At 45.9% G+C, this 18,122-nt stretch overlaps 8 protein-coding genes across 8 annotated transcripts; 3 read left to right on the forward strand and 5 right to left on the reverse strand.

The window, feature by feature from the left end:
* Positions 1 to 53: 53 nt before the first annotated feature.
* C8R40DRAFT_310408 (fungal-specific transcription factor domain-containing protein) lies at positions 54 to 4,276 on the reverse strand. The gene is made up of 18 exons (XM_046234667.1): positions 4,063 to 4,276; positions 3,979 to 4,012; positions 3,875 to 3,926; positions 3,805 to 3,822; positions 3,713 to 3,740; positions 3,364 to 3,659; positions 3,246 to 3,307; positions 2,956 to 3,197; positions 2,834 to 2,896; positions 2,583 to 2,772; positions 2,422 to 2,520; positions 2,355 to 2,364; positions 2,206 to 2,297; positions 2,035 to 2,143; positions 1,766 to 1,981; positions 1,514 to 1,719; positions 1,332 to 1,463; positions 54 to 1,283 (listed from the first exon to the last, which is right to left on the reverse strand). The coding sequence occupies exons 1-18, from the start codon at positions 4,131 to 4,133 to the stop codon at positions 336 to 338; spliced, it is 2,868 nt and encodes a 955-aa protein (XP_046085444.1). The 5' UTR covers positions 4,134 to 4,276; the 3' UTR covers positions 54 to 335.
* A 2,513-nt stretch (positions 4,277 to 6,789) lies between these two features.
* On the forward strand, positions 6,790 to 8,646 carry C8R40DRAFT_1171462 (uncharacterized protein; the record flags this gene model as incomplete). The annotated part of the gene is made up of 13 exons (XM_046231704.1): positions 6,790 to 6,883; positions 6,942 to 6,949; positions 7,009 to 7,032; positions 7,091 to 7,144; positions 7,195 to 7,223; positions 7,293 to 7,306; positions 7,360 to 7,586; positions 7,645 to 7,666; positions 7,729 to 7,874; positions 7,925 to 8,013; positions 8,072 to 8,100; positions 8,157 to 8,206; positions 8,263 to 8,646. 13 exons carry the CDS (start codon positions 6,790 to 6,792, stop codon positions 8,644 to 8,646), a joined length of 1,170 nt encoding a protein of 389 aa, XP_046085445.1.
* Positions 8,647 to 8,843: 197 nt separating this feature from the next.
* C8R40DRAFT_1108410 (glycoside hydrolase superfamily) lies at positions 8,844 to 10,586 on the reverse strand. Its single transcript, XM_046228254.1, has 6 exons — positions 10,126 to 10,586; positions 9,939 to 10,056; positions 9,735 to 9,877; positions 9,638 to 9,680; positions 9,272 to 9,588; positions 8,844 to 9,214 (listed from the first exon to the last, which is right to left on the reverse strand). The coding sequence occupies exons 1-6, from the start codon at positions 10,276 to 10,278 to the stop codon at positions 8,981 to 8,983; spliced, it is 1,008 nt and encodes a 335-aa protein (XP_046085446.1). The 5' UTR covers positions 10,279 to 10,586; the 3' UTR covers positions 8,844 to 8,980.
* A 102-nt stretch (positions 10,587 to 10,688) lies between these two features.
* C8R40DRAFT_1237814 (uncharacterized protein) lies at positions 10,689 to 11,622 on the forward strand. Its single transcript, XM_046233445.1, has 3 exons — positions 10,689 to 11,107; positions 11,166 to 11,410; positions 11,475 to 11,622. The coding sequence occupies exons 1-3, from the start codon at positions 10,703 to 10,705 to the stop codon at positions 11,566 to 11,568; spliced, it is 744 nt and encodes a 247-aa protein (XP_046085447.1). The 5' UTR covers positions 10,689 to 10,702; the 3' UTR covers positions 11,569 to 11,622.
* Positions 11,623 to 13,267, forward strand: C8R40DRAFT_1108415 (uncharacterized protein). Its single transcript, XM_046228255.1, has one exon. It carries the CDS (start codon positions 11,859 to 11,861, stop codon positions 13,098 to 13,100), a length of 1,242 nt encoding a protein of 413 aa, XP_046085448.1. The 5' UTR covers positions 11,623 to 11,858; the 3' UTR covers positions 13,101 to 13,267.
* Position 13,268: 1 nt separating this feature from the next.
* Positions 13,269 to 13,972, reverse strand: C8R40DRAFT_1108416 (uncharacterized protein). The gene is made up of 3 exons (XM_046228256.1): positions 13,894 to 13,972; positions 13,767 to 13,833; positions 13,269 to 13,701 (listed from the first exon to the last, which is right to left on the reverse strand). Exons 1-3 carry the CDS (start codon positions 13,931 to 13,933, stop codon positions 13,359 to 13,361), a joined length of 450 nt encoding a protein of 149 aa, XP_046085449.1. The 5' UTR covers positions 13,934 to 13,972; the 3' UTR covers positions 13,269 to 13,358.
* Positions 13,973 to 15,449, reverse strand: C8R40DRAFT_1108422 (uncharacterized protein). Its single transcript, XM_046228257.1, has 2 exons — positions 15,412 to 15,449; positions 13,973 to 15,360 (listed from the first exon to the last, which is right to left on the reverse strand). Exon 2 carries the CDS (start codon positions 14,984 to 14,986, stop codon positions 14,234 to 14,236), a length of 753 nt encoding a protein of 250 aa, XP_046085450.1. The 5' UTR covers positions 14,987 to 15,360; positions 15,412 to 15,449; the 3' UTR covers positions 13,973 to 14,233.
* C8R40DRAFT_1108424 (NADP-dependent oxidoreductase domain-containing protein) lies at positions 15,341 to 17,442 on the reverse strand. The gene is made up of 10 exons (XM_046228258.1): positions 17,143 to 17,442; positions 17,008 to 17,091; positions 16,892 to 16,950; positions 16,744 to 16,835; positions 16,600 to 16,681; positions 16,316 to 16,540; positions 16,086 to 16,236; positions 15,840 to 16,034; positions 15,607 to 15,782; positions 15,341 to 15,551 (listed from the first exon to the last, which is right to left on the reverse strand). The coding sequence occupies exons 2-10, from the start codon at positions 17,078 to 17,080 to the stop codon at positions 15,468 to 15,470; spliced, it is 1,137 nt and encodes a 378-aa protein (XP_046085451.1). The 5' UTR covers positions 17,081 to 17,091; positions 17,143 to 17,442; the 3' UTR covers positions 15,341 to 15,467.
* Between the last annotated feature and the right edge of the window lie 680 nt (positions 17,443 to 18,122).

Genomic DNA, 18,122 nt, shown 5'->3' on the forward strand with positions numbered 1-18,122 from the left:
ATTGTCAGTTAATAATGAAGCTTGAAGATTCAAACTATTTTAGATATCCTGGCTTAACTGCTTGTCCTGTTCAAGTTCGAACAGTTGCGCATGCGATTCTGCAGACAGTTCCTTCGTTCGAATACGTCCTTTCCTCTCGCAATTATTGTGCTTGAGATGGGCAATTTTTCATATACTACATCCTATCCTATCCTGCGAGACTGTACATATCCAACATGCACATACTTCTACAAGTTATTACTTCGAGTACAATAATAAAAATAGCGTGTGATACATATACAATGGAGCTCAGATTATGCAAGAGGTCGACGGAGAAAAGGAGAAAGATAAGAAATTCAAAATCCCAACTGCTCGACGAAACTCTGCCACGATGCGTCCAAAACTGGTGTTCCAGGCAATAGTTGTGCATTGGCCGGCGGATGCCCAAGGGTTGAGAATGTGCCTGTCGAGAATGAAGGTGACACCATAGAATGTCCAAACACATTAGCCCCTCCTCCCATGGTAGACAGGTCACCCATGTGAAGGCTCGTGTCCTCTCCTCCCATTGACATATAATCAAAAGCCATGCCAGACATTCCAGAGTAATGAGAAGAAGAGCTTGTTGCTATATCTTGGTTCTGTGATCCAGCTAGAGCCGTAGGATACCTCAGGCTTGCATTTCCAAGCTGAGACATGTCGTGGCCCCCTTGTTGCCCCAGAGAAAGCCCAAACGGCTGTTCGGTCTCTGTCCGATTGGCAGTAGGTGGATCTAAGAAATGAAGCTCAAATCCTCCGAAGTTCATATCAACATCCATCTCAATATTTCGAATGTCTTGGACAATGGTTGGGTGGAGATTCTGAACGGGGGCTGGCTGTTGTAGATGCTGCTGGGAGGAAGAGGCCAGACTTTCTCCATGAGCCCAAGATATAGACGTGGGGAGCGAAGCCTGACTCTCCGGGCTAGGATGAGCATCAGAACCAGTATCTGATGAACCGGGCGGAGATGCAGGTTTTTCCACTGGCGTTGAGGGCTTTGAGCTTTTACAAGACGAAATTAGATGTGTTCGTCCACCTAATCGGTCAAGCTCGAAGGTCGACAATGGGATGCCTTGTGCCTCTTTCAAGTCAGCCGTGCTGGTGAACGAAACGGCGCATGGTGGTGAACGAGTACTCGGCGAGTGATCTGATCCTGATTGTATAGAGGATGATTCAGCAGGACTACCACTATTATTACTTGTCCCATCTGGAGAAGCTGCGGTATCAATCACCTCCCGCGCTTTACGACGGAGATTCCGCATGGTATCCTGGTTTATTGTCAGAGAACACAATCAATACGAACAACGAAGACGTACTAAGATATTAGCAGCACTACGTGATGTCGGTGCTGCTTCCTCAAAGAGAGATGTCATCCCGTCCAGTTCTTCCACCGAAGACTTCGTCATTTTGGAATTTGGTGCTCGGGTGACTAGGATGCACATCACAATCTGTCATACGAGTAATGAACGACGCAATGGGATTAACTAAACGAACGAACCGCTGAGCTTAGCACCTGACTCCATGCCAGATGGTATCGCGCAAGGAGATGCGGGATGTGCATCCAGGCAATCTGCATCGCCTTACTGAGCCGCCACGCACTACGGTATGTCGCAATCACCGAGGCGACATATTTATGCGTTGTGAGGTCATCGGGAGAATCTTGCAGTGCTTGTGCAAAGTATGCACGATGGAGGTGCATTAGCACTAAGGCAGTATGAGTAGATACATGAGTATAAAGCTCTACACTTACTGTTCTCTTTATAACACATAACAATTAGCCTTTGCAGATATAAGTCTTGTCTAGTCTCCAAAACACCGCATTTCACTCTCAGATTGACAGGAATAGGAAAATCTCGAATTTTTCGATCAAAATCAATGATGTTGCTGTATGCAGGTCGACTGGAGCCGAAGGTCTCTTCCATAATGGCGTGTACGAAGGCGGTGAATTGCCAGCTCCAGTAGTGAACTGCGGAGCAGGTTATTTAGATGAAGTCGAAAATGAGCGTTATTGACACTTGCATCCTGGCTCGCGTTCTCCATCTGCACTGACAAACTCCTCTGTATCTTTTGGCAGCGGACAGTCAACGTAAGCCCGAGATAACGATGGAGGGCGACCATAATAGAAGCTCTGGTGAAAGACATCGCAAGTAAAAACGTGAACAGTAAAAGGCGGATAGAAGAACAACTCACCGACCATGTATCTGCAGTGAAGACAGTCCAGAAGAGACGATATTGCATCTGCTGAATTTCTTGCGGAAGGCTCCATCGAGAACTGTTGAGGTCTAACCAGGGTGAAAATCTTGGTATTCAACAGGAATGTAAATTCCTGGATCACTCACGAAATCCAATCTGGCAATGTATCTTATAAATGGGACAAGTAGTATAATACATGGAAAGAATGCTCACACTAGTACCCATCCTCACAACATGTCCAATATATGCCCAACCAGCAGTAGAGCCCATAGCTTCCCAGTCACTAAATTCGAGGAACTGTGCTATATGAAGCTACAGCCAGTACGGAGAGTAATAAATAAGGGGGAACATAAGAAATAAGGACACATACACACCATGCACCAGATGCTTTTGAACGTTGTATGACTAAACGGCGAATTAAAACTCAATGCAGCTTTTGATAAATAAAAATATTCTTGTGCTTGTACGGAGCAAGAGGGTAAACTGGGGTCGAAAAGAGAAGCTATAGCGAATATAATGAAGATTAGAGAGAGGGAGTGGTAGCATCTAACTGTATCAAATGAGCTATACCGAGAAAGAACGGACATGAATTCAGTAAATGAAGGCGAAGATAGAATTGACGCACTCTGAACGATAGATGCTGGCTAAAATTTCATCAAAAAGTTGGGTTCGAGGTAGCGGTGTATACCTGAGAAGCAGAAGAATCAAAATTGGTACTTCAAGCCACCCGCAGATATTCTTACTTACATGTATTTCCCATATTCTAGATAGACCTCACATAACCGTATCGCCTCCGAAAGTGGCGGAAGTAAGCCGAATACTTCTTGACCAAGTTCGTATGTGTCCCGCTCAGATGTAATTGAGCTACTATAATTAGGTTCGCTGTCGTCACGACAAAAATGAGCGCCGTTGATGATCTTTTGAGACAGACGGGTGCAAGATATGGGAATGGATGATTTTTGCGGTTTCGCAAGAGCACGAATGAGGTACTACGGGCAAATCAATAGATGTACAAAAAGAAGAATGAAAAGACTTACTTCTGAGCGAGCAGTTTGACCGAGAAATTGGGTCTCGCCATTTTCGCGGATAGAGAGAGTGCCTATATTGCAATGTAATGTCCCTTCAAGTGGACATTCAAAACGAGGGACTACTAACCAAATGCGTCAATTAGATTTTCATCTTCTGGATTCTTAGTTGAGGTCGAATCGTTCTGAGAAGGGGACGGATGAATGCCACTGGCTATTGAAGTGTCTGCTATTTGATGGTCGGGTTTGTTTTTCGGATACACAGTATGTGGAGACTTGAGTTGCAACAGTTCGGATCGAAGTAAAGGGTGCTCCTCTTCTGATAGCTGAGCTTGTGCACCACGAAGGGCGCTTTCGAGCTCGCGAATTCTTGAGCATAGCTGTTCAATACGGTCATGGAGTTGCTCTGTATTTGCAAGGACCAATCTGGTTGTATATATGAGCCACTATTTTAAGGAAAGACGAACAACATCAGGCACCTATTACCCTTTCCCGCCGTCAAGGAGCCTGAACGAATTCCAATCAAATGAGTACTCTTCCAGGTCGACTGCATAAGTGATTCATGGCTTACCATCAGGGCAGATTGCAGCTGATAACCCGCGTTAGTTCAGATAAACAGGCAAGTGGAGGAGGTTGCTTACCGCATCCTCTGGAAACACATTTTCCACATGGTACTTGTCGATCACATCTCAGCTGTATATCTACCATTAGTACCTGTAGATTATGGAGCTTGGAGTTTATTGACCTTGAGACGTCTACATTCAGCGCAGGAGGTTGCGCTATTATTTGTTTTAGAAAGTGATTTCGGAGACTAAATTTGGATACAGACGTTCTCCCAGGCCGTCGTTTTGTTGTACTCTTTTTTGCATCCGTCTGTTTCTCCTTCACGCTTGCACCCATATTCGATGAAAGATTTGAAGACCGGTGGATATTCGAACGCTCAGAGTGCTGATGTTCGACGCTGAGTAAGACTGATCATAGCAAAACCCGTTGGGATTTGTTTGGCAAAAGCTTTAATTGCCGTGTTGCCGTGATGCCGATCAGTGACTCTATCAGCTAATTCGTTCCCTAATTCTACTGAAAGAGCCCATTTCCGTGCTCAAATCTCTTCTTGAGACTTGGAGGTCATCGGACATCGGAATGTCGTACTCATCTATAGGTACAGCAAATCTAAGCGCGAATCAAGCTCACGGTGCTGATGGGCGACACGGCAACACGGCGACTAAATAAAGTTGCGATAGAAAGCGCTGCGCCCGTTCAGCCGACGGCAGCGTGTGCCGTTTATGTACATATGTAAGTAGGCCAATTCTCTCCTGTTACTTCGGAAAGTTGAAACCGTTCAATTAACTATATATACAGCAAACTACACCTTTAACAGCTTTACCACCACCTCACTTTCGCTATTTTGTTCTCTACGGGCTATCTCTACCAGTATACGCTCACTTAATTCAGACTGTCGTTTGAAACGACCAACCACTTCTCAACTTGTTTTACAGTAAAGGAATCGAACTGACGGTATGGCCGACAGCCTCGACTGCTTCTCACTATGTTTTTGCTGCTTTTGTTTCTGTAAGCTTTTTTCATTGTACAAGCAAGAAATCGATGCTCACTATTTTGGCCATCTTAACTTTTCTATCCTTCCCCGATCACCTTTATTCACAATTTACTCGGAACTATCTTGCAGCAATATGCGGCCAGAGCGAAACATCTTCTTGTAGATGGCGTGAGTCGTACTTTCCACTATCGCCTTTTCAACTTGGTAGACGGTGTAAATCACTACGGTTACCAACTTTGAATCTGAGGTCTTCCGTTGGGCATCAGACAGTGAATTAACTCTATTCCTCATCTAGTCTGTCCTTGCTGCCATTCACACAGAAGCAAATTTGATGACGATCCTGCTATGAACGACCCGGAGCTCGATGCTATCGTGGAAAGGCAGCTGTACGAACAACGTGCGGCTTGGGATGCTGCTAATCGTCAATCAAAGGGGCAACATCATCCATACGTGCCTCAGGTCCCCGCTCCAGCTGCTTTGCCTTCGGCCGAGAAGGCGATAGCACGGGAGCCGAGAGGCACGATGCAACTGCCGACTTCCTCATACTTATCTGCCAGCCAATTGAACGCGTCAATGGCCATACCTGAACCCATGCACGTGCAGCCCGGCAGCGGGCCTACTATGAGTGAAAAGACTCATTTGGACATCGAAGAAAGGAGGAGTTGAAGATTTGTGGATACTCAGCCCGCGCTGGGGATTCGTTCCGAACTCGAGGTTAAATCTGAACGTAGTGTTCTGGTATACTGTGCAGTCACCTTGCTTGGCTCGCCATCTTTAATTGATGCCCTTTTCGTTCCGTATCGCTAATATGCCACCCCACTCTTCCTGGCCTGGGTTTGTTTGGCATCTTTGTTTGCTTACTGCTAGTCAGTAGTGTGTAAGCACTGACGAGAGTCCATCAGCCACCTGCATCTCCTTGTTTTATGTTTGTGATTCAGGTAAGGTCATTGCCTTGGTACGAGGCACTTTCCCACTGGGCTTCACCTTTTCATCATTTCATGGTATATAGGCGATGATCTACTTACTCATTGGTTTTCCTTGAATATAAGAAGTCGAACAACTGATTGAATCTCGCTGTACTGTTGGCACACCTAGACATTCAAGCCCATGCTTCTAGCATTTATATACATACTTATCGCGAAATGTCGCTGTCTAATGAAGACAACATGTACAGATTTCCTGCTCATGTTTCTCTCTTCACAGAGAATGTGATTAACGGTAACCTTGCTGGTCAATTGCATCCTTTTGAACTGAATCCTTGTCTTTCTAGCTAGTATGAATCACTTGATCATTCCATGCTCGATACAGAGTTGATAGGTTGATTATCTGCTACCGAGCACTGGTAATTCTTCCATTCTTCAATTGACCTCAGGCTCCGAATCACCCACATCTTTCCAAGTGCTTCATCAAACTTCCGCTACAGCTTTTCGCTATCCTATCGAGTGTCGAGCAGGGCTCTCAGTTGGGCTAACTCGCACAGCCCTAACCTTTAAGTGTACTAGTGGAAGCCACAGACGTGAAGGATTCAGATCCTTTTCCAAACATCCTTTAGGTGTAATGGAAACCGCTGACATGGCGTGTCTAGACCCTGTTCTGAACTTCTTAATGCCCACCGGATGCTCACATTCGTGAGTGCATCTGATATACACCTTGGCCTGCCTTGGTAGTTAGAGGGTGAGAAGATCACTCTGTTATGATGTCCACGGTCTATACATACAGACGTTTGGACTGCCACTGACTGTTCTCATCATCATCATCTTTCCTCTAAACCACCATCACTTGGGGTGGACAGAGCCCAACGCCCTGGAGGTAATCCGCCTTTGAACTTGTCTGTGATCACTGTGGATCCCCCCCGCTCTTTTAACGTTTCCATTTTCGTCCTGTTTCTCATTTTGAGCAGGTCTCTCATCCTCCCGCCTCACAATCTCTTGGACTCAAAATCTTGAATTCACTTTCCGCTTCCTTTGTTCGAAACGCGTCTGCTTTGAATCGTCGCACGGCATGCTAACTCCGGATCTGTTGAGGGCCATCATTGCTTCGCTGGAGGGCTCAGAGATCGCTAGGATTGTAAACATTGCATGCCTTGCATTGTCAGGTGAGTTTGAACTCTTCGAAATTACACCAGCAGTCGTTCTTACATCTGTGTTTGATAGTCTATGAGGTGCGCAGTCTGCTCTGCTGGTCTGCCAAGCAAGGTTGTCGCTGATACTGCCCTGGAAGTGGTTAATTACGCTTGATCAAGAGGTATTTGCTTACCGTCAGATTGATGTGGAATGTTCTATTGACATTGGTCGTCAACTAGATAGAGTATTTCTGGACCGGAAAATGGACGATATCACGAATCTTATTCTTTTTGGTACGTAAGGCAGTCATTCCTCACGAAGGACGTGCTGATCATTTCGCTAGAATCGATACATCCCTCCTTTTTTGGTTATGTTCGCACCTCCACAATCTAGCACATCCGTCTAGGATAGCTGATTTCTTTCTAATTTCCTTATAACCAGGCTCGGGCTCATTGGTCAGTGTCCCAGCTTATAACATTTAAGTCGTAGACGATCTCATGTCTTGCAGAGTTCTCCATTCCAAATCCTTCAAATGAAGTGAGGCCGTCGATATCATCAACTGTATCAAGATTGCTGATACGCTCTGTCCCTTTTCCACGTCCATTCGCTATTCAAGTTGTACGTGGCACTTCCTGCTTCGACCTACGTTCCAATCACTCAATGTCGAAAATAGCTGCATCTCGGCTATCCGGTTCTCATTCGTCTCATCAATCCTCGCCTTGGGTACCATCCAAGGTTCGTATGATTATTTCCTACTTTTATTCCTGCTTGCCTCATCGAAATCTCATTTCAGCGATGCTCATTCTCCGTATATGGTACCTTTTCCCTCACAATAAGTTCATCCAATACGGGATGGTCATCCTGTGGGTCTTTTCAGTGGCAATTTCCCTGGCTTACACCAGCGTAGCTGCAATGGGTTTGAGGCTACTGAACACATCCCTTTTCATGCAAGGTGCTCCCGGGTGTCGCGTTGCCAGACCGGTAAAATTTTGGAGAATGTTCATGCCGTCGTTGGGTTTACATGTGAGTTCCACCTACGAGAACCGAAGAAGTGTTTAACCCGATCTGTGTAGACAATTCTATACATCATGACGGCTGTAAGAGCCTTGCGCAATCGTAGAATATTGAAGGACGCCCCGGTTTTGAAGCGTCTTCTCCGAGAGTACGTGTGTTACTACATCCTTTGCAGTTAGCGGTTTACCCGATATGGCACACATCAGCGGAGGACTTTTCTTTTTTGTAGTATTCGGTGAGGGTAGTCAACATTGTCAGGTCGCATTCGACTCTAAAATCTCTTTCAAAAAGTGTCTATCGGGTTCACAGCTATTGGTTCATTTCTGGAGAATGTTCCTCAGGTGCGCCTACGCTGAATGATACTAATCAATAATGTGCATTGACGTTGTCGGGATAGATTAACATACCGGTGATCTTTTCAAAGTATGTTTACCTTCCTTCAACTATCGCACTCATAATCCTTACGACGATCCCACGACTGGTACAAAGTTACTTGCTCGCAGTTACATCCATCGCGATGTCCCGAATTATGTTTAGCATCCATTCTCTGGCCTCTCATCTCGGTTCTGAGACCGGCTGGCTCTTGAGCAATGTCGAATTACGGAGAACCAACTGGAGGAAGGGTGCTACAGAAGGAGAACTCATTGTCGAGTGCAATAGTTATGATGACTACGACGATCGAGAATCCAACCTGCAGATTAACAACGGCTCCCTTCGTTCGTACAGAGCGTTGAAGGTGTCGAGGGTTGGTGTGTTCAATGATGACACGATGTGGCTTTAGTCAAACCCACACAATTTTCTAATGGATGGAATACTTCGAATGGAATATTGGGGAATGCTTTGTGCAATGAAGTCAAAAAACTTCGTCCATGATTTGTTTCTTTGTTATCTGTTGTACAGTATGTATTTTGTTAATAATAGATGTTCGTCTTGCTGGTCGGGAACGCTTCACTTTATACTAAAATTTTTCTTGGAAGGTTGTTCGCGTTGAAAAGCGCTAATATATAAGAACATACATGCAAATATAGTTACTCGTAAAGGCGAGGGTCACTGTGACTTCATTGAATAACTGTGGAAATTCGGAATTCAGGATAGAGGACATCTCCTGTATAGGTTCAGCATTTTGTCCGTGCATTCCAATGCCATTTGTCACTTCCATTGAGATACTTTACTCCCCAGCCGTCAATGTCATCCTCCCAACTCCGCCACATCCATCCTATATTCATGCTCTTGAAGTAGTCTTCACAAAAAGAGTCAAGTAAATTCCAGTAACCTTCGGAAGACGGCACTGAAGCAACGATATCCGGCGAGTTGGGCGCGAACTCGTCTTCGTTTGTCGGCCATCCAGTCTGAAATTGTTGAGAAACGTTGTAAAGGAAGGAGATACGTTCATGTTTATTTCTTACCTGAGTCACCAGAATCGGTCTTCCATTGGCAATACTCTGGAAATATTCAATGTCTTGTATAAAATCATTCCAACTGGAGCTCGCATTTCCACCAGTAGTTGCGTCAAAAGCGAAATACGGAAAATTGTTAACCATGAAGAAATCGACTGCATCTGCCACAGGTGTGATGTTTCCAGAACTCTGCCATCCGTACGCTAGATCCGATATTGAAAGCGGGATGTCGAGTCCTGCAATGCTGAGATTGCGACGAACTTGGTTGATGTATGATGCTAACGCTGCAGGTGAGCCGGCATCATCGTCATACAGTGGTTCATCGCCTATCTAAGAATAAAGAACGGATGATTCATGAAAGACAGTCCAGCCTACCAATGGCGATAGCGAGAACAGGTTCTGGATTGTTGATGACTGCCTACAGAAATGGGTCAATTTACTTCAGTTCGATGGCGATGTTGAGATGATTCACCTGTGTAACAGCTTCGATCCGTGGAACACTTTTAATCAGAAAAGTGTCGTTGGGACCATAAGACTGCCCTACTGCATGGATCGGAAGGGTCCAAGCCAGCGGGATGATACTGATTTCTGCATTTCCAGCAGCGGTAATAACATCTGAGCATAACGAGACCATAACGTCTACATTGATAGGAATGTGAGGGTTTTCAATGCGCACCATCGTAGTAACCAACATCAGCGCCGGTTCCACAAAACTCGAAGGTAATGACCACTCTAGCTCCGTGTGCCTTCATCTCGTTGAAATCTTGAGTCATTTCGTACGTGGATCGACATGACTGCATGCGGTCGACATTTAGGTAAGGTTAGCGTCGCTTCAGTCGTATATACCACTTAAGAGCACTCACCTCAATGTCATATACGAACCCTTCCCACGCATACATGCTCTCAATTTTCTCCAACCTGCTCAAGCCGGTACTATAGGAAGAATCAAGGGTATCACTTGCAAAGACAGCCCATCCATAAGCAATAGCTAGGGCTAGGATGTTGACCAGGACCATCGTCAAAGCCAACAGGGAACTCCGGGAAAATAATGACAATTGCGAGCATCATAAGGTACTCTGAGCTTCTGACCGAAGCCACATGATGCTGTAGTTGCATGTGCGGGACTAGCTAGCTAGTAGTTCGAAGAAGAGGGGAAACCCGTTAAAGGCACTGGCAATCAAAGGCAGTAGATGATGAGATTTCTGGGGCGCAACATCCAGGGATCAAGAAGCCTTGAGAGATATCAAAATAGCTGTATGAACTGGGGATCATCGGACTTGATGGTGTATGACTGAAAATCATGTACTTCGTAGACCAAGGGAGAGTATACTTCAAAGGATCCGGACCCGGGAAGGACATAACTCGGCCCGAAGTCAAATCACGACCACGTGAGCGTAACATGAAAATTCGTGTAATATTCAGCGTTCAACTCAGACCCCCATGTCATTACACCACCATCTCGCCATGTCAGAGAATATTCCTGTAGCCTACAATATACCACCAGCTTACAAAGCTCTCTACGCCCCCATCCTTCCCACCTTCAGAGTCAGACTCGCACGTCAACTTCCTCACGAAACGAACCTCATCAAGACAGCAATCTTACATGGAATGCTCAAACCAGAAGATGCTCCTACTCGGCTTGACTCTCTAATAGATGCCTTGATGGACGAATCTCAAGTCCCCAAAGACACGAATGATGAGTATCTTCAATACCTTCTCGGCCGTTCCAAGAAGAAGATTGACAAGGAAAAGCAAAAAATTGACAAGGGAAAAGGATTACTCAGGGGATGGGTCGAAGAGGATCAAGGTATTAGAGATTCGGATATCTGGGAGGATTTGCTGCAGGTATGTCAAAGCGATGTCATATTCCATTCCATCATTGTACTGACTCGCCTAAACAAAGGTAGTCAACCTGACATTAAAAGGCGACGACTTTGGTGACATCCTCTTTGGCGAGATTACGCCTGAGCTCCGCGCGAAAGCTCCCTGGCTGCCCTCGAAATCGAGTCAAATTCTTCCGACTGCATTAGCGCTTCCGAAGCAATGGAAAGATGTAGAGAAAGATGAAGAACCTGGCAAGCGGTGGGTAGCTCAGTATATCTTGGGACCTTTGAATGAGGCTCTGGAGCCTGTATGGAATGATATGGAGTTAGTGTTAGAAGATATCCTTCTGTTTTGGACTAGTCAACTCATGCATCACTTTCTCGTTCAGACTGGCTCCTCCACACCCTAGGCCTCCTGTCTTACCGATCATAACTCAACGTCAACGGCTTTCCCTCGTGCTGCAGAACCGATTGAACCAGTGAAACCGATAGAATTTAGAATGTTGTATTTGAAAGCTCGAGAAATCTATATACAGTATAGTGTTAAGTAGTGTTTGAATATAGTACGCACTTTCTTCTTGTGTTCCCTGGGCCCTTCACTTCAAGCTTCGACCGAACCACTATGTATAGTCTCGCATCAGGTCAGAATTCATAATGAGTGAAGAGACTTCGTCCACTCATCATCGTCCGTATCGATTTTCCCACACCGGCTCACCAATCAATTATTTAAACAAGGTCAACACGAGGGTGACCCACCAAAATTTGCACCAAGTATGGCTGATGTTCCTCCTCGGCGTGCTATTGCTCTTGACAGACGGTCTTTGCCACTAAGCAGAGGAGATCCGTCGCGAAAAGATGATAGGACAGGTAGAGCCGACAAAGACTCGTCTAAATGGGGGGAACGACGCAGATGGACGCCATCACCTTCCAGGAATTTTAGTAGAGAGCGAGGAAGACCGAGAAGATCGTCAAAGTCACCCCCGGGACTAGCATACACAGAAACCTATTACCGGTCTCCTTCAAGGCGCAGGTTTTCTCCTCCTCCGCCGAACCTCAGGTTTTCTCCTTTTCCTCGAAACTATGGACGTAGATCCCGTTCATGGTCGCCTCGCCGGTTTGAACGAAGGCCGACTCCGATTTCACCAATTCGTTCTCCGCATCCCAGACACACAAATGCATATTCTCCTTCCCCTCCTAGACATACACCCGAACGCAACCGATGCCGGTCTCGATCACGGGAATTGCGATATCGTTCTCGCACTCCTTTACGCAGCCAGGATTGTACTGGTATTGTTGGTAGACCTCTACCGGCAGAAAGAAGGTCGTGTAACAATCTGGTTTCGCAGATGGATAAAGGAGCTCCAAGTTCGGTCCGAGAACCTCGTTCAACTCCGGTACTCAAAGAACCCAAAATGGCTTTTTCAAGGAGCACACCAACATCCGTGCTTCCCTCTGCACAACCTGTTACTGAAAAGGATAGCAAATTAAAGTTACTTGTTCCGGAAGAGGCCTCACCCAGAGTGTCATCTGAAGGTGCCTCACGAGATGCGCCCAGCGCTCCGCTAAATCGTATACTTACGCAGGAATCTGCCGGACAGCTCCATTCACAAGAAACAAATGTAGCCCTTTCCGAAACATATGCACCTTTACCTTTACCTCTCCCGAGCTCTCAACCCGAACATCTACCTCATCCCAATGAACCTGATGAAACTCCAGGGTCTTTCGAACAACAACTACTCAAACTAGCTGATCAGGAACTCATTATTACCAATCTCATACGGGACGAGCAGGCGATGATGGCTCGATCCAGAACTTTATACGACGAGTACATTACCGCGCACCAACGTACCCACCAGCTAATCATAGACCACCTCAAGGCTGCCATGGAAGCCCGTCGCGCGCTGCGCGAGTACGAAAAAGCTAACACCGAGTTGAAGCATTTGCAACAACGACGGCAAGCTTTGCATAGACATCAGGAGCTTGCTAGGTTGGGCATGCTCGTCATGGATCCATGAGCAAGGGGGAATGGATTCAATGGAATCGCCACGCCGGATCGAGTGCTTGCTTCTGACTGTGTTCCATTTGCGCTCATACCGACCGCTTCAAATAGTATCTACTCATCCTTGTTATCGACATATATGTAACCAATCTTTCATGTACCAAAAAATACTGAAATACAGATAATTATACATAGTACAAGAGTGCGATAATCAAAACAATCAAACAGGTACGGGAGGACGCTTTCTTTGTTGCCTTCAATATTGTTTTCACATTTACAGGCCCTTTCCCGTCGGCTGAACAATCCTGCCACCCGCCCCAAACGACTTTCCACCTCCGTGGACATTATAATCCCTTGTAGGCATCGTTTCCTCCGTCTTCCTACTACTAGGATAACTCTCCGTTCCTCCTCCTACGTTAGAGCCATGCCCGTATTTCTGGTCTTTTCTTAGGTGCGGAATCTCCTCCCTATGCTCTTGATTCTCCTCATTCTGCGAATGACTCGTAGGCCGAGGGTAATCGTCAAAAGGGACTGGAGACGGTTCCGAGGCGGCGGCCTTGGTGCGGGATGGTTCAAAGTTGTTTACTGCAGAAGAATTCCTTTCATCTGATTCTTCACTGAAAAGAATTAATTGTATGAGTTGCAACAACAAACGATGGCCATGAAGTCTGATGATGCTCACGAAGTGGCTTGCGCACGATGGGTATGCGGTTTGGAGTTTATTGATAGACGTCTTCCTCCGACTTTGACTGAGAGCGAATTGAGCGGAAATAAGTAATGTGTCTGTGTGGAAACCCCGTAATACTCACCCGCAGGAGGATGTTGGGCTAATGCTGAAATTTCCGTCATTATCTGCTCTTCACAACTTTGGGTAAATGCAGGTACGGTTCAGTTCAGAGTCTCGTTTCATCATACGGCTCCGTTTATATACTCGATTTAAGACATAGATTGGGGTCTGCACATGTCCAGTCCCAGTCTAGTCTCATGACGAGTCAAGCTAAATATGTAGGTGAAGAAAAGAGCGGATCTCATTTGCAGTCACAACTTGCATGGCAACAGCGGCCACATCTATTCTTTCAAGTACATGCATTATATAGCTTGCCACCGATGAAGAATATTCCTAGAATCTCCACTTCCTGGTATGGAATCTTACATCCTCGGTTTCTCCATCCAGACTCTCAGCAACCTCTCGCAGATTTCCCTAATCTGCGGCAATGGCCTACACTCATTGATCGCATCTCTTACCTCATCTGGGAGGTCATAATCCGTCAATAACAGCAGGTTCCAAATGGGATGCAAAGGATCAGAGCAGAGAACAGTCAGCTCATAGCAACTGGACGGATGTGTTTTTCTTTGACGATAATCCGCTTCTAGCTTCACAATGAGGTCCGAGATAACCTGCGGGTGCTGCCCAGTAACGATAGCGTAGTGCAGATCATCAGGGAGGTAGTAGTTTGCCACTCGGAGGAGATTCCAAATCCTGTGGTCAGGCCGAAACTTGGGAGGCAGTAGCCTCGGTTGGGGGATGATGTTAGCCTCCTCAGAATCGGATGAGACAATATCACCAGCGGAGTTTTGACCTCGACGACCCGGACCCAATGATGGTAGAGAGAATGCAGGAGGGAGATGATTCGGGTCGTTGTAGTATCGATCTGCAAATGTCATCTGCATGAACTGAGTCATGGGCGGGAGCGTAACTTGACGAGGATGGACGCTGATCCGTTGTTGGTGTAGAGGAGGAAGGGTCAAAGGGATGTGTTTCGGTGGTCCTTTGAGTTCCGATTCAGGATTGTGTCTGTGAGACGATCGTGATTCGTTAATCTGGAATACGTTTGATAGGAATGCATTGACGAACCTGCCATCGTAAAGATATTTGGGCGGCTTATCAACATCTTTCTTCATTGTTGGTTTTCACTTTGGGAGATCGACAGCTGGGAAAAAATTCAGCCTTTGAGCTGGGAAGGGCAATTTGTAGAGACGACGGACCGAGAACGTTGGAAAGCTGAGTAGACTCATTGGGACCAGGTGTCAGTGTATTTATACAGCAGACAAAAAAAACAAGACCATGGAAATAATGGGTTTTGCTTCATGGTCAAATGCTTTGGTCGGACGATATATTGGTTCGAATTGACCCCAAGAATGTGGTTGATTTTCGGTTACGCATCAGTCATTGAAAGGGGAGTGGATATCAGGTCAAAGTTCGTAGACCCATTCATAAGTCTGGTCAAAGCTTAGCGACAAAGAGTGAACTCAAAGACAAACAATAGGCCAGCGATCTAAAAACTGGGCGGTGAATTGAAATAGTACATCGCTGGTACAACAGTTACATGAATGCAAAAATCCTTTCTGCTATTCTTCACGACATTGATTTGCAAGCTCAAAATCAGGGTCTGAGAGCTTCAGGGTACGGGATTCTTGCCATTTTTGCCGCAGACTTCAATAACACATTGAAATCAGTCCCGTCTCCCTGGACAAATCAGTCATTAAACTAAGTCATGTTTGGTTAATAAGTTGAGACTCACAATGAAGCTAGTAGGGAAGCCGACGTCGAAAGGAATGACACTCTCGAGCTCCTTGACATGCTTGTCTGAGAGAGAAATACTCAACGCCTCGAGGTTTTCTACGAGATTTTCGACCTTGCGTCCACCAATGATGGGGAAGACGTAGGGAGTCTTCTGCATGACATAGGCGATTGCAACTGACAAAAAAAATCGTCAATTAACCACTGATTGTCTACTTCAGCCTTCGAACGTACCAGCAGAGATACTCTTTGCTCCAATTTCTTTCGCCACCTTTACCAACGCATGACTCATCTTGACCTCTTTCTCGGTTCGTTCCCAGCTACCAGTGAGCATGCGCCCATTTTCACCAGTAGCACGTCGGCGTTCCTCTTCTTCATCCGTGCGCAGTTTTCCTCGGGCGAGAACACTCCAGGGTGCGAGTGCCATGCCTGTGCGGGGCCGAATTAGTTTGGAGATTTCGAATAAAGAGAGAAACGTACCCATTGAACGCGCCATCGGGATGATATCTCGTTCAAACGAACGGTCCATGATGTTCCATTGGCCTTGGTAAACCACAAAGGGAGTCTTTCCATGGTCAGATGCATATTGATTCGCTTGTGAGACGACCCAAGCGGGAGCATCAGAAATACCCTGATATAACCAAACAAAGCAAGGTCAATCCAAAGGAGCCACAGATTTATAGGGATCAAAGGAAAGCAATGTAACGCACCAGGTAGATCACTTTTCCTGAAGCAACTAGGTTATGCAAACTGTCCATGACTTCCTGGACACTAGTATCGAAGTCCCACCAGTGCAGGTAGAGGATGTCGATGTAGTCGGTGCGTAGCTTCTTTAAGCTTGCCTCGACGCTGACATGCAACGATTTCGCATTGTTTCCGGTGAAGTTGACTCGTTGTTTGACCTTAGGGTCGCCATGTTTGAAGTTGGACGTATACTGTCGATGTGCAAGCAGTTAAGTAGGAGGGTCGGGAACCAACGCGGTTTACTCCGCACCTTGGTAGCAATAACCAGTTGATCTCGAATTTGACGCTTTTCCACCCATTCTCCGATGAATTGCTCCGAAGTTTCGTCCTGGCTGCATCGGTAGTGGAAATATAAGCCACACGCGAGAAGAGGAAGAGATAAACTATACGTAACTAGTTGTTAGCGGTGTCGATGAAGTTTCCGCCCATGTCAAAATACGCATCAAGTAGCTTGAAGCTGGATTCCTTGTCCATTGAGCCCATGAGCTAACAAATGCGTCAGGTCATCAAAATAGTAAAAATGACGATACCAGATAGCTCACCGAGTTCCATTGATCTCCAATGCTCATTGCACCAAGGCATATCGGTGACACTCTCACTCCTACAATTCCAGCATTCAGACGATGCAGGGAGATAAATTCGCTCAGATGAATCGCACCTGCACGAGGAGAAAGGACACGGTAGACACCGAGCTTGGTAGGAGGGTCAGGAGCTGGCTGCCAGATAGACATTATCGACTGTTCTGTCAAAAGGTTTGTTTTAGAGGAAAGAGTCTTGAAAGAATCTTACTTACCAGAATGCGTTGTGAGTTACTCTTATAGAAAATCGTGCTCGCAGAATCCAACTTCTATGTCAAGTTCCATCGAGTACTCTCCCGTCGAACATCCGAATCAAAGAGACAAATCGTAATCCGGATTATATGAACAGTAGAGGCCGATGTGGACGCATTATTTGACGATCCCCCCAGGTTTGAGGATAAGGCTGAATAAGGGCTCCGAGTTGTTTCTTGCTATATGAATAAGGATTCATGGGAGAGAAATTGAGAGAAAGAGAAAAAGGCAAGTCCGTCAATGGCCGGCGTCGTGTAAGATAATTTAGCGCCGTAAGCTTGTATATTTTTCTTCACCGTCGAACTGCCGCAGCTGAACCTTCTACCTGACAATACAATGCCCACAAATTCATGTTCAGATTTAGTATCTATATCATTTTCATTATACCTGGCTGAGCTCATAAAATCACCCCATCGAAAAGCGAACTGATCAATTTCTGCTTTTCCCGCAGACTCGTACTCACAAATTTTCGTAAATCCGACTCCGATCCGACTCGAACACCGATCACTTCTCAGTTGAACTCTGGCTTGCGAGAAATGGCGTCGGTGAAGAATCAACTCAAGGAGCGTCGGTGTAAGATTTACGTCCAGAGACTCTGGAGTCTTTCAAACTCGTTTCGGAATTACTAGGGAGCCACGCGTTTTTTATCATTGATCTTTTCATCCCTACCTTGAAACCACACCAGAAAGGTAAGGGAGTTACTGCAGGTATTCACTGTTCGTTCCCTTTCATCAAAGGGAGCCAAATCACGTTCGCCAACCATGCTAGTTCCTCAACCACTAATCTACCGGTCACCGGTTTACCATTACTTCTAATGAGAGCAGACGTGCGTTTTCGTGCTTTCAGATAATCTACGGATCCATTTATCATCCCTGGCAGTTCTTGTTTCGCCATTCCACATGGATTCCAGTGTCAAGTATCGAAGCCACTCCCGAATTGGAGA

The sequence above is a fragment of the Lentinula edodes genome (genome assembly GCF_021015755.1).
Source record: "Lentinula edodes strain Le(Bin) 0899 ss11 chromosome Unknown C8R40scaffold_21, whole genome shotgun sequence".
NCBI classification, from domain to species: domain Eukaryota; kingdom Fungi; phylum Basidiomycota; class Agaricomycetes; order Agaricales; family Omphalotaceae; genus Lentinula; species Lentinula edodes.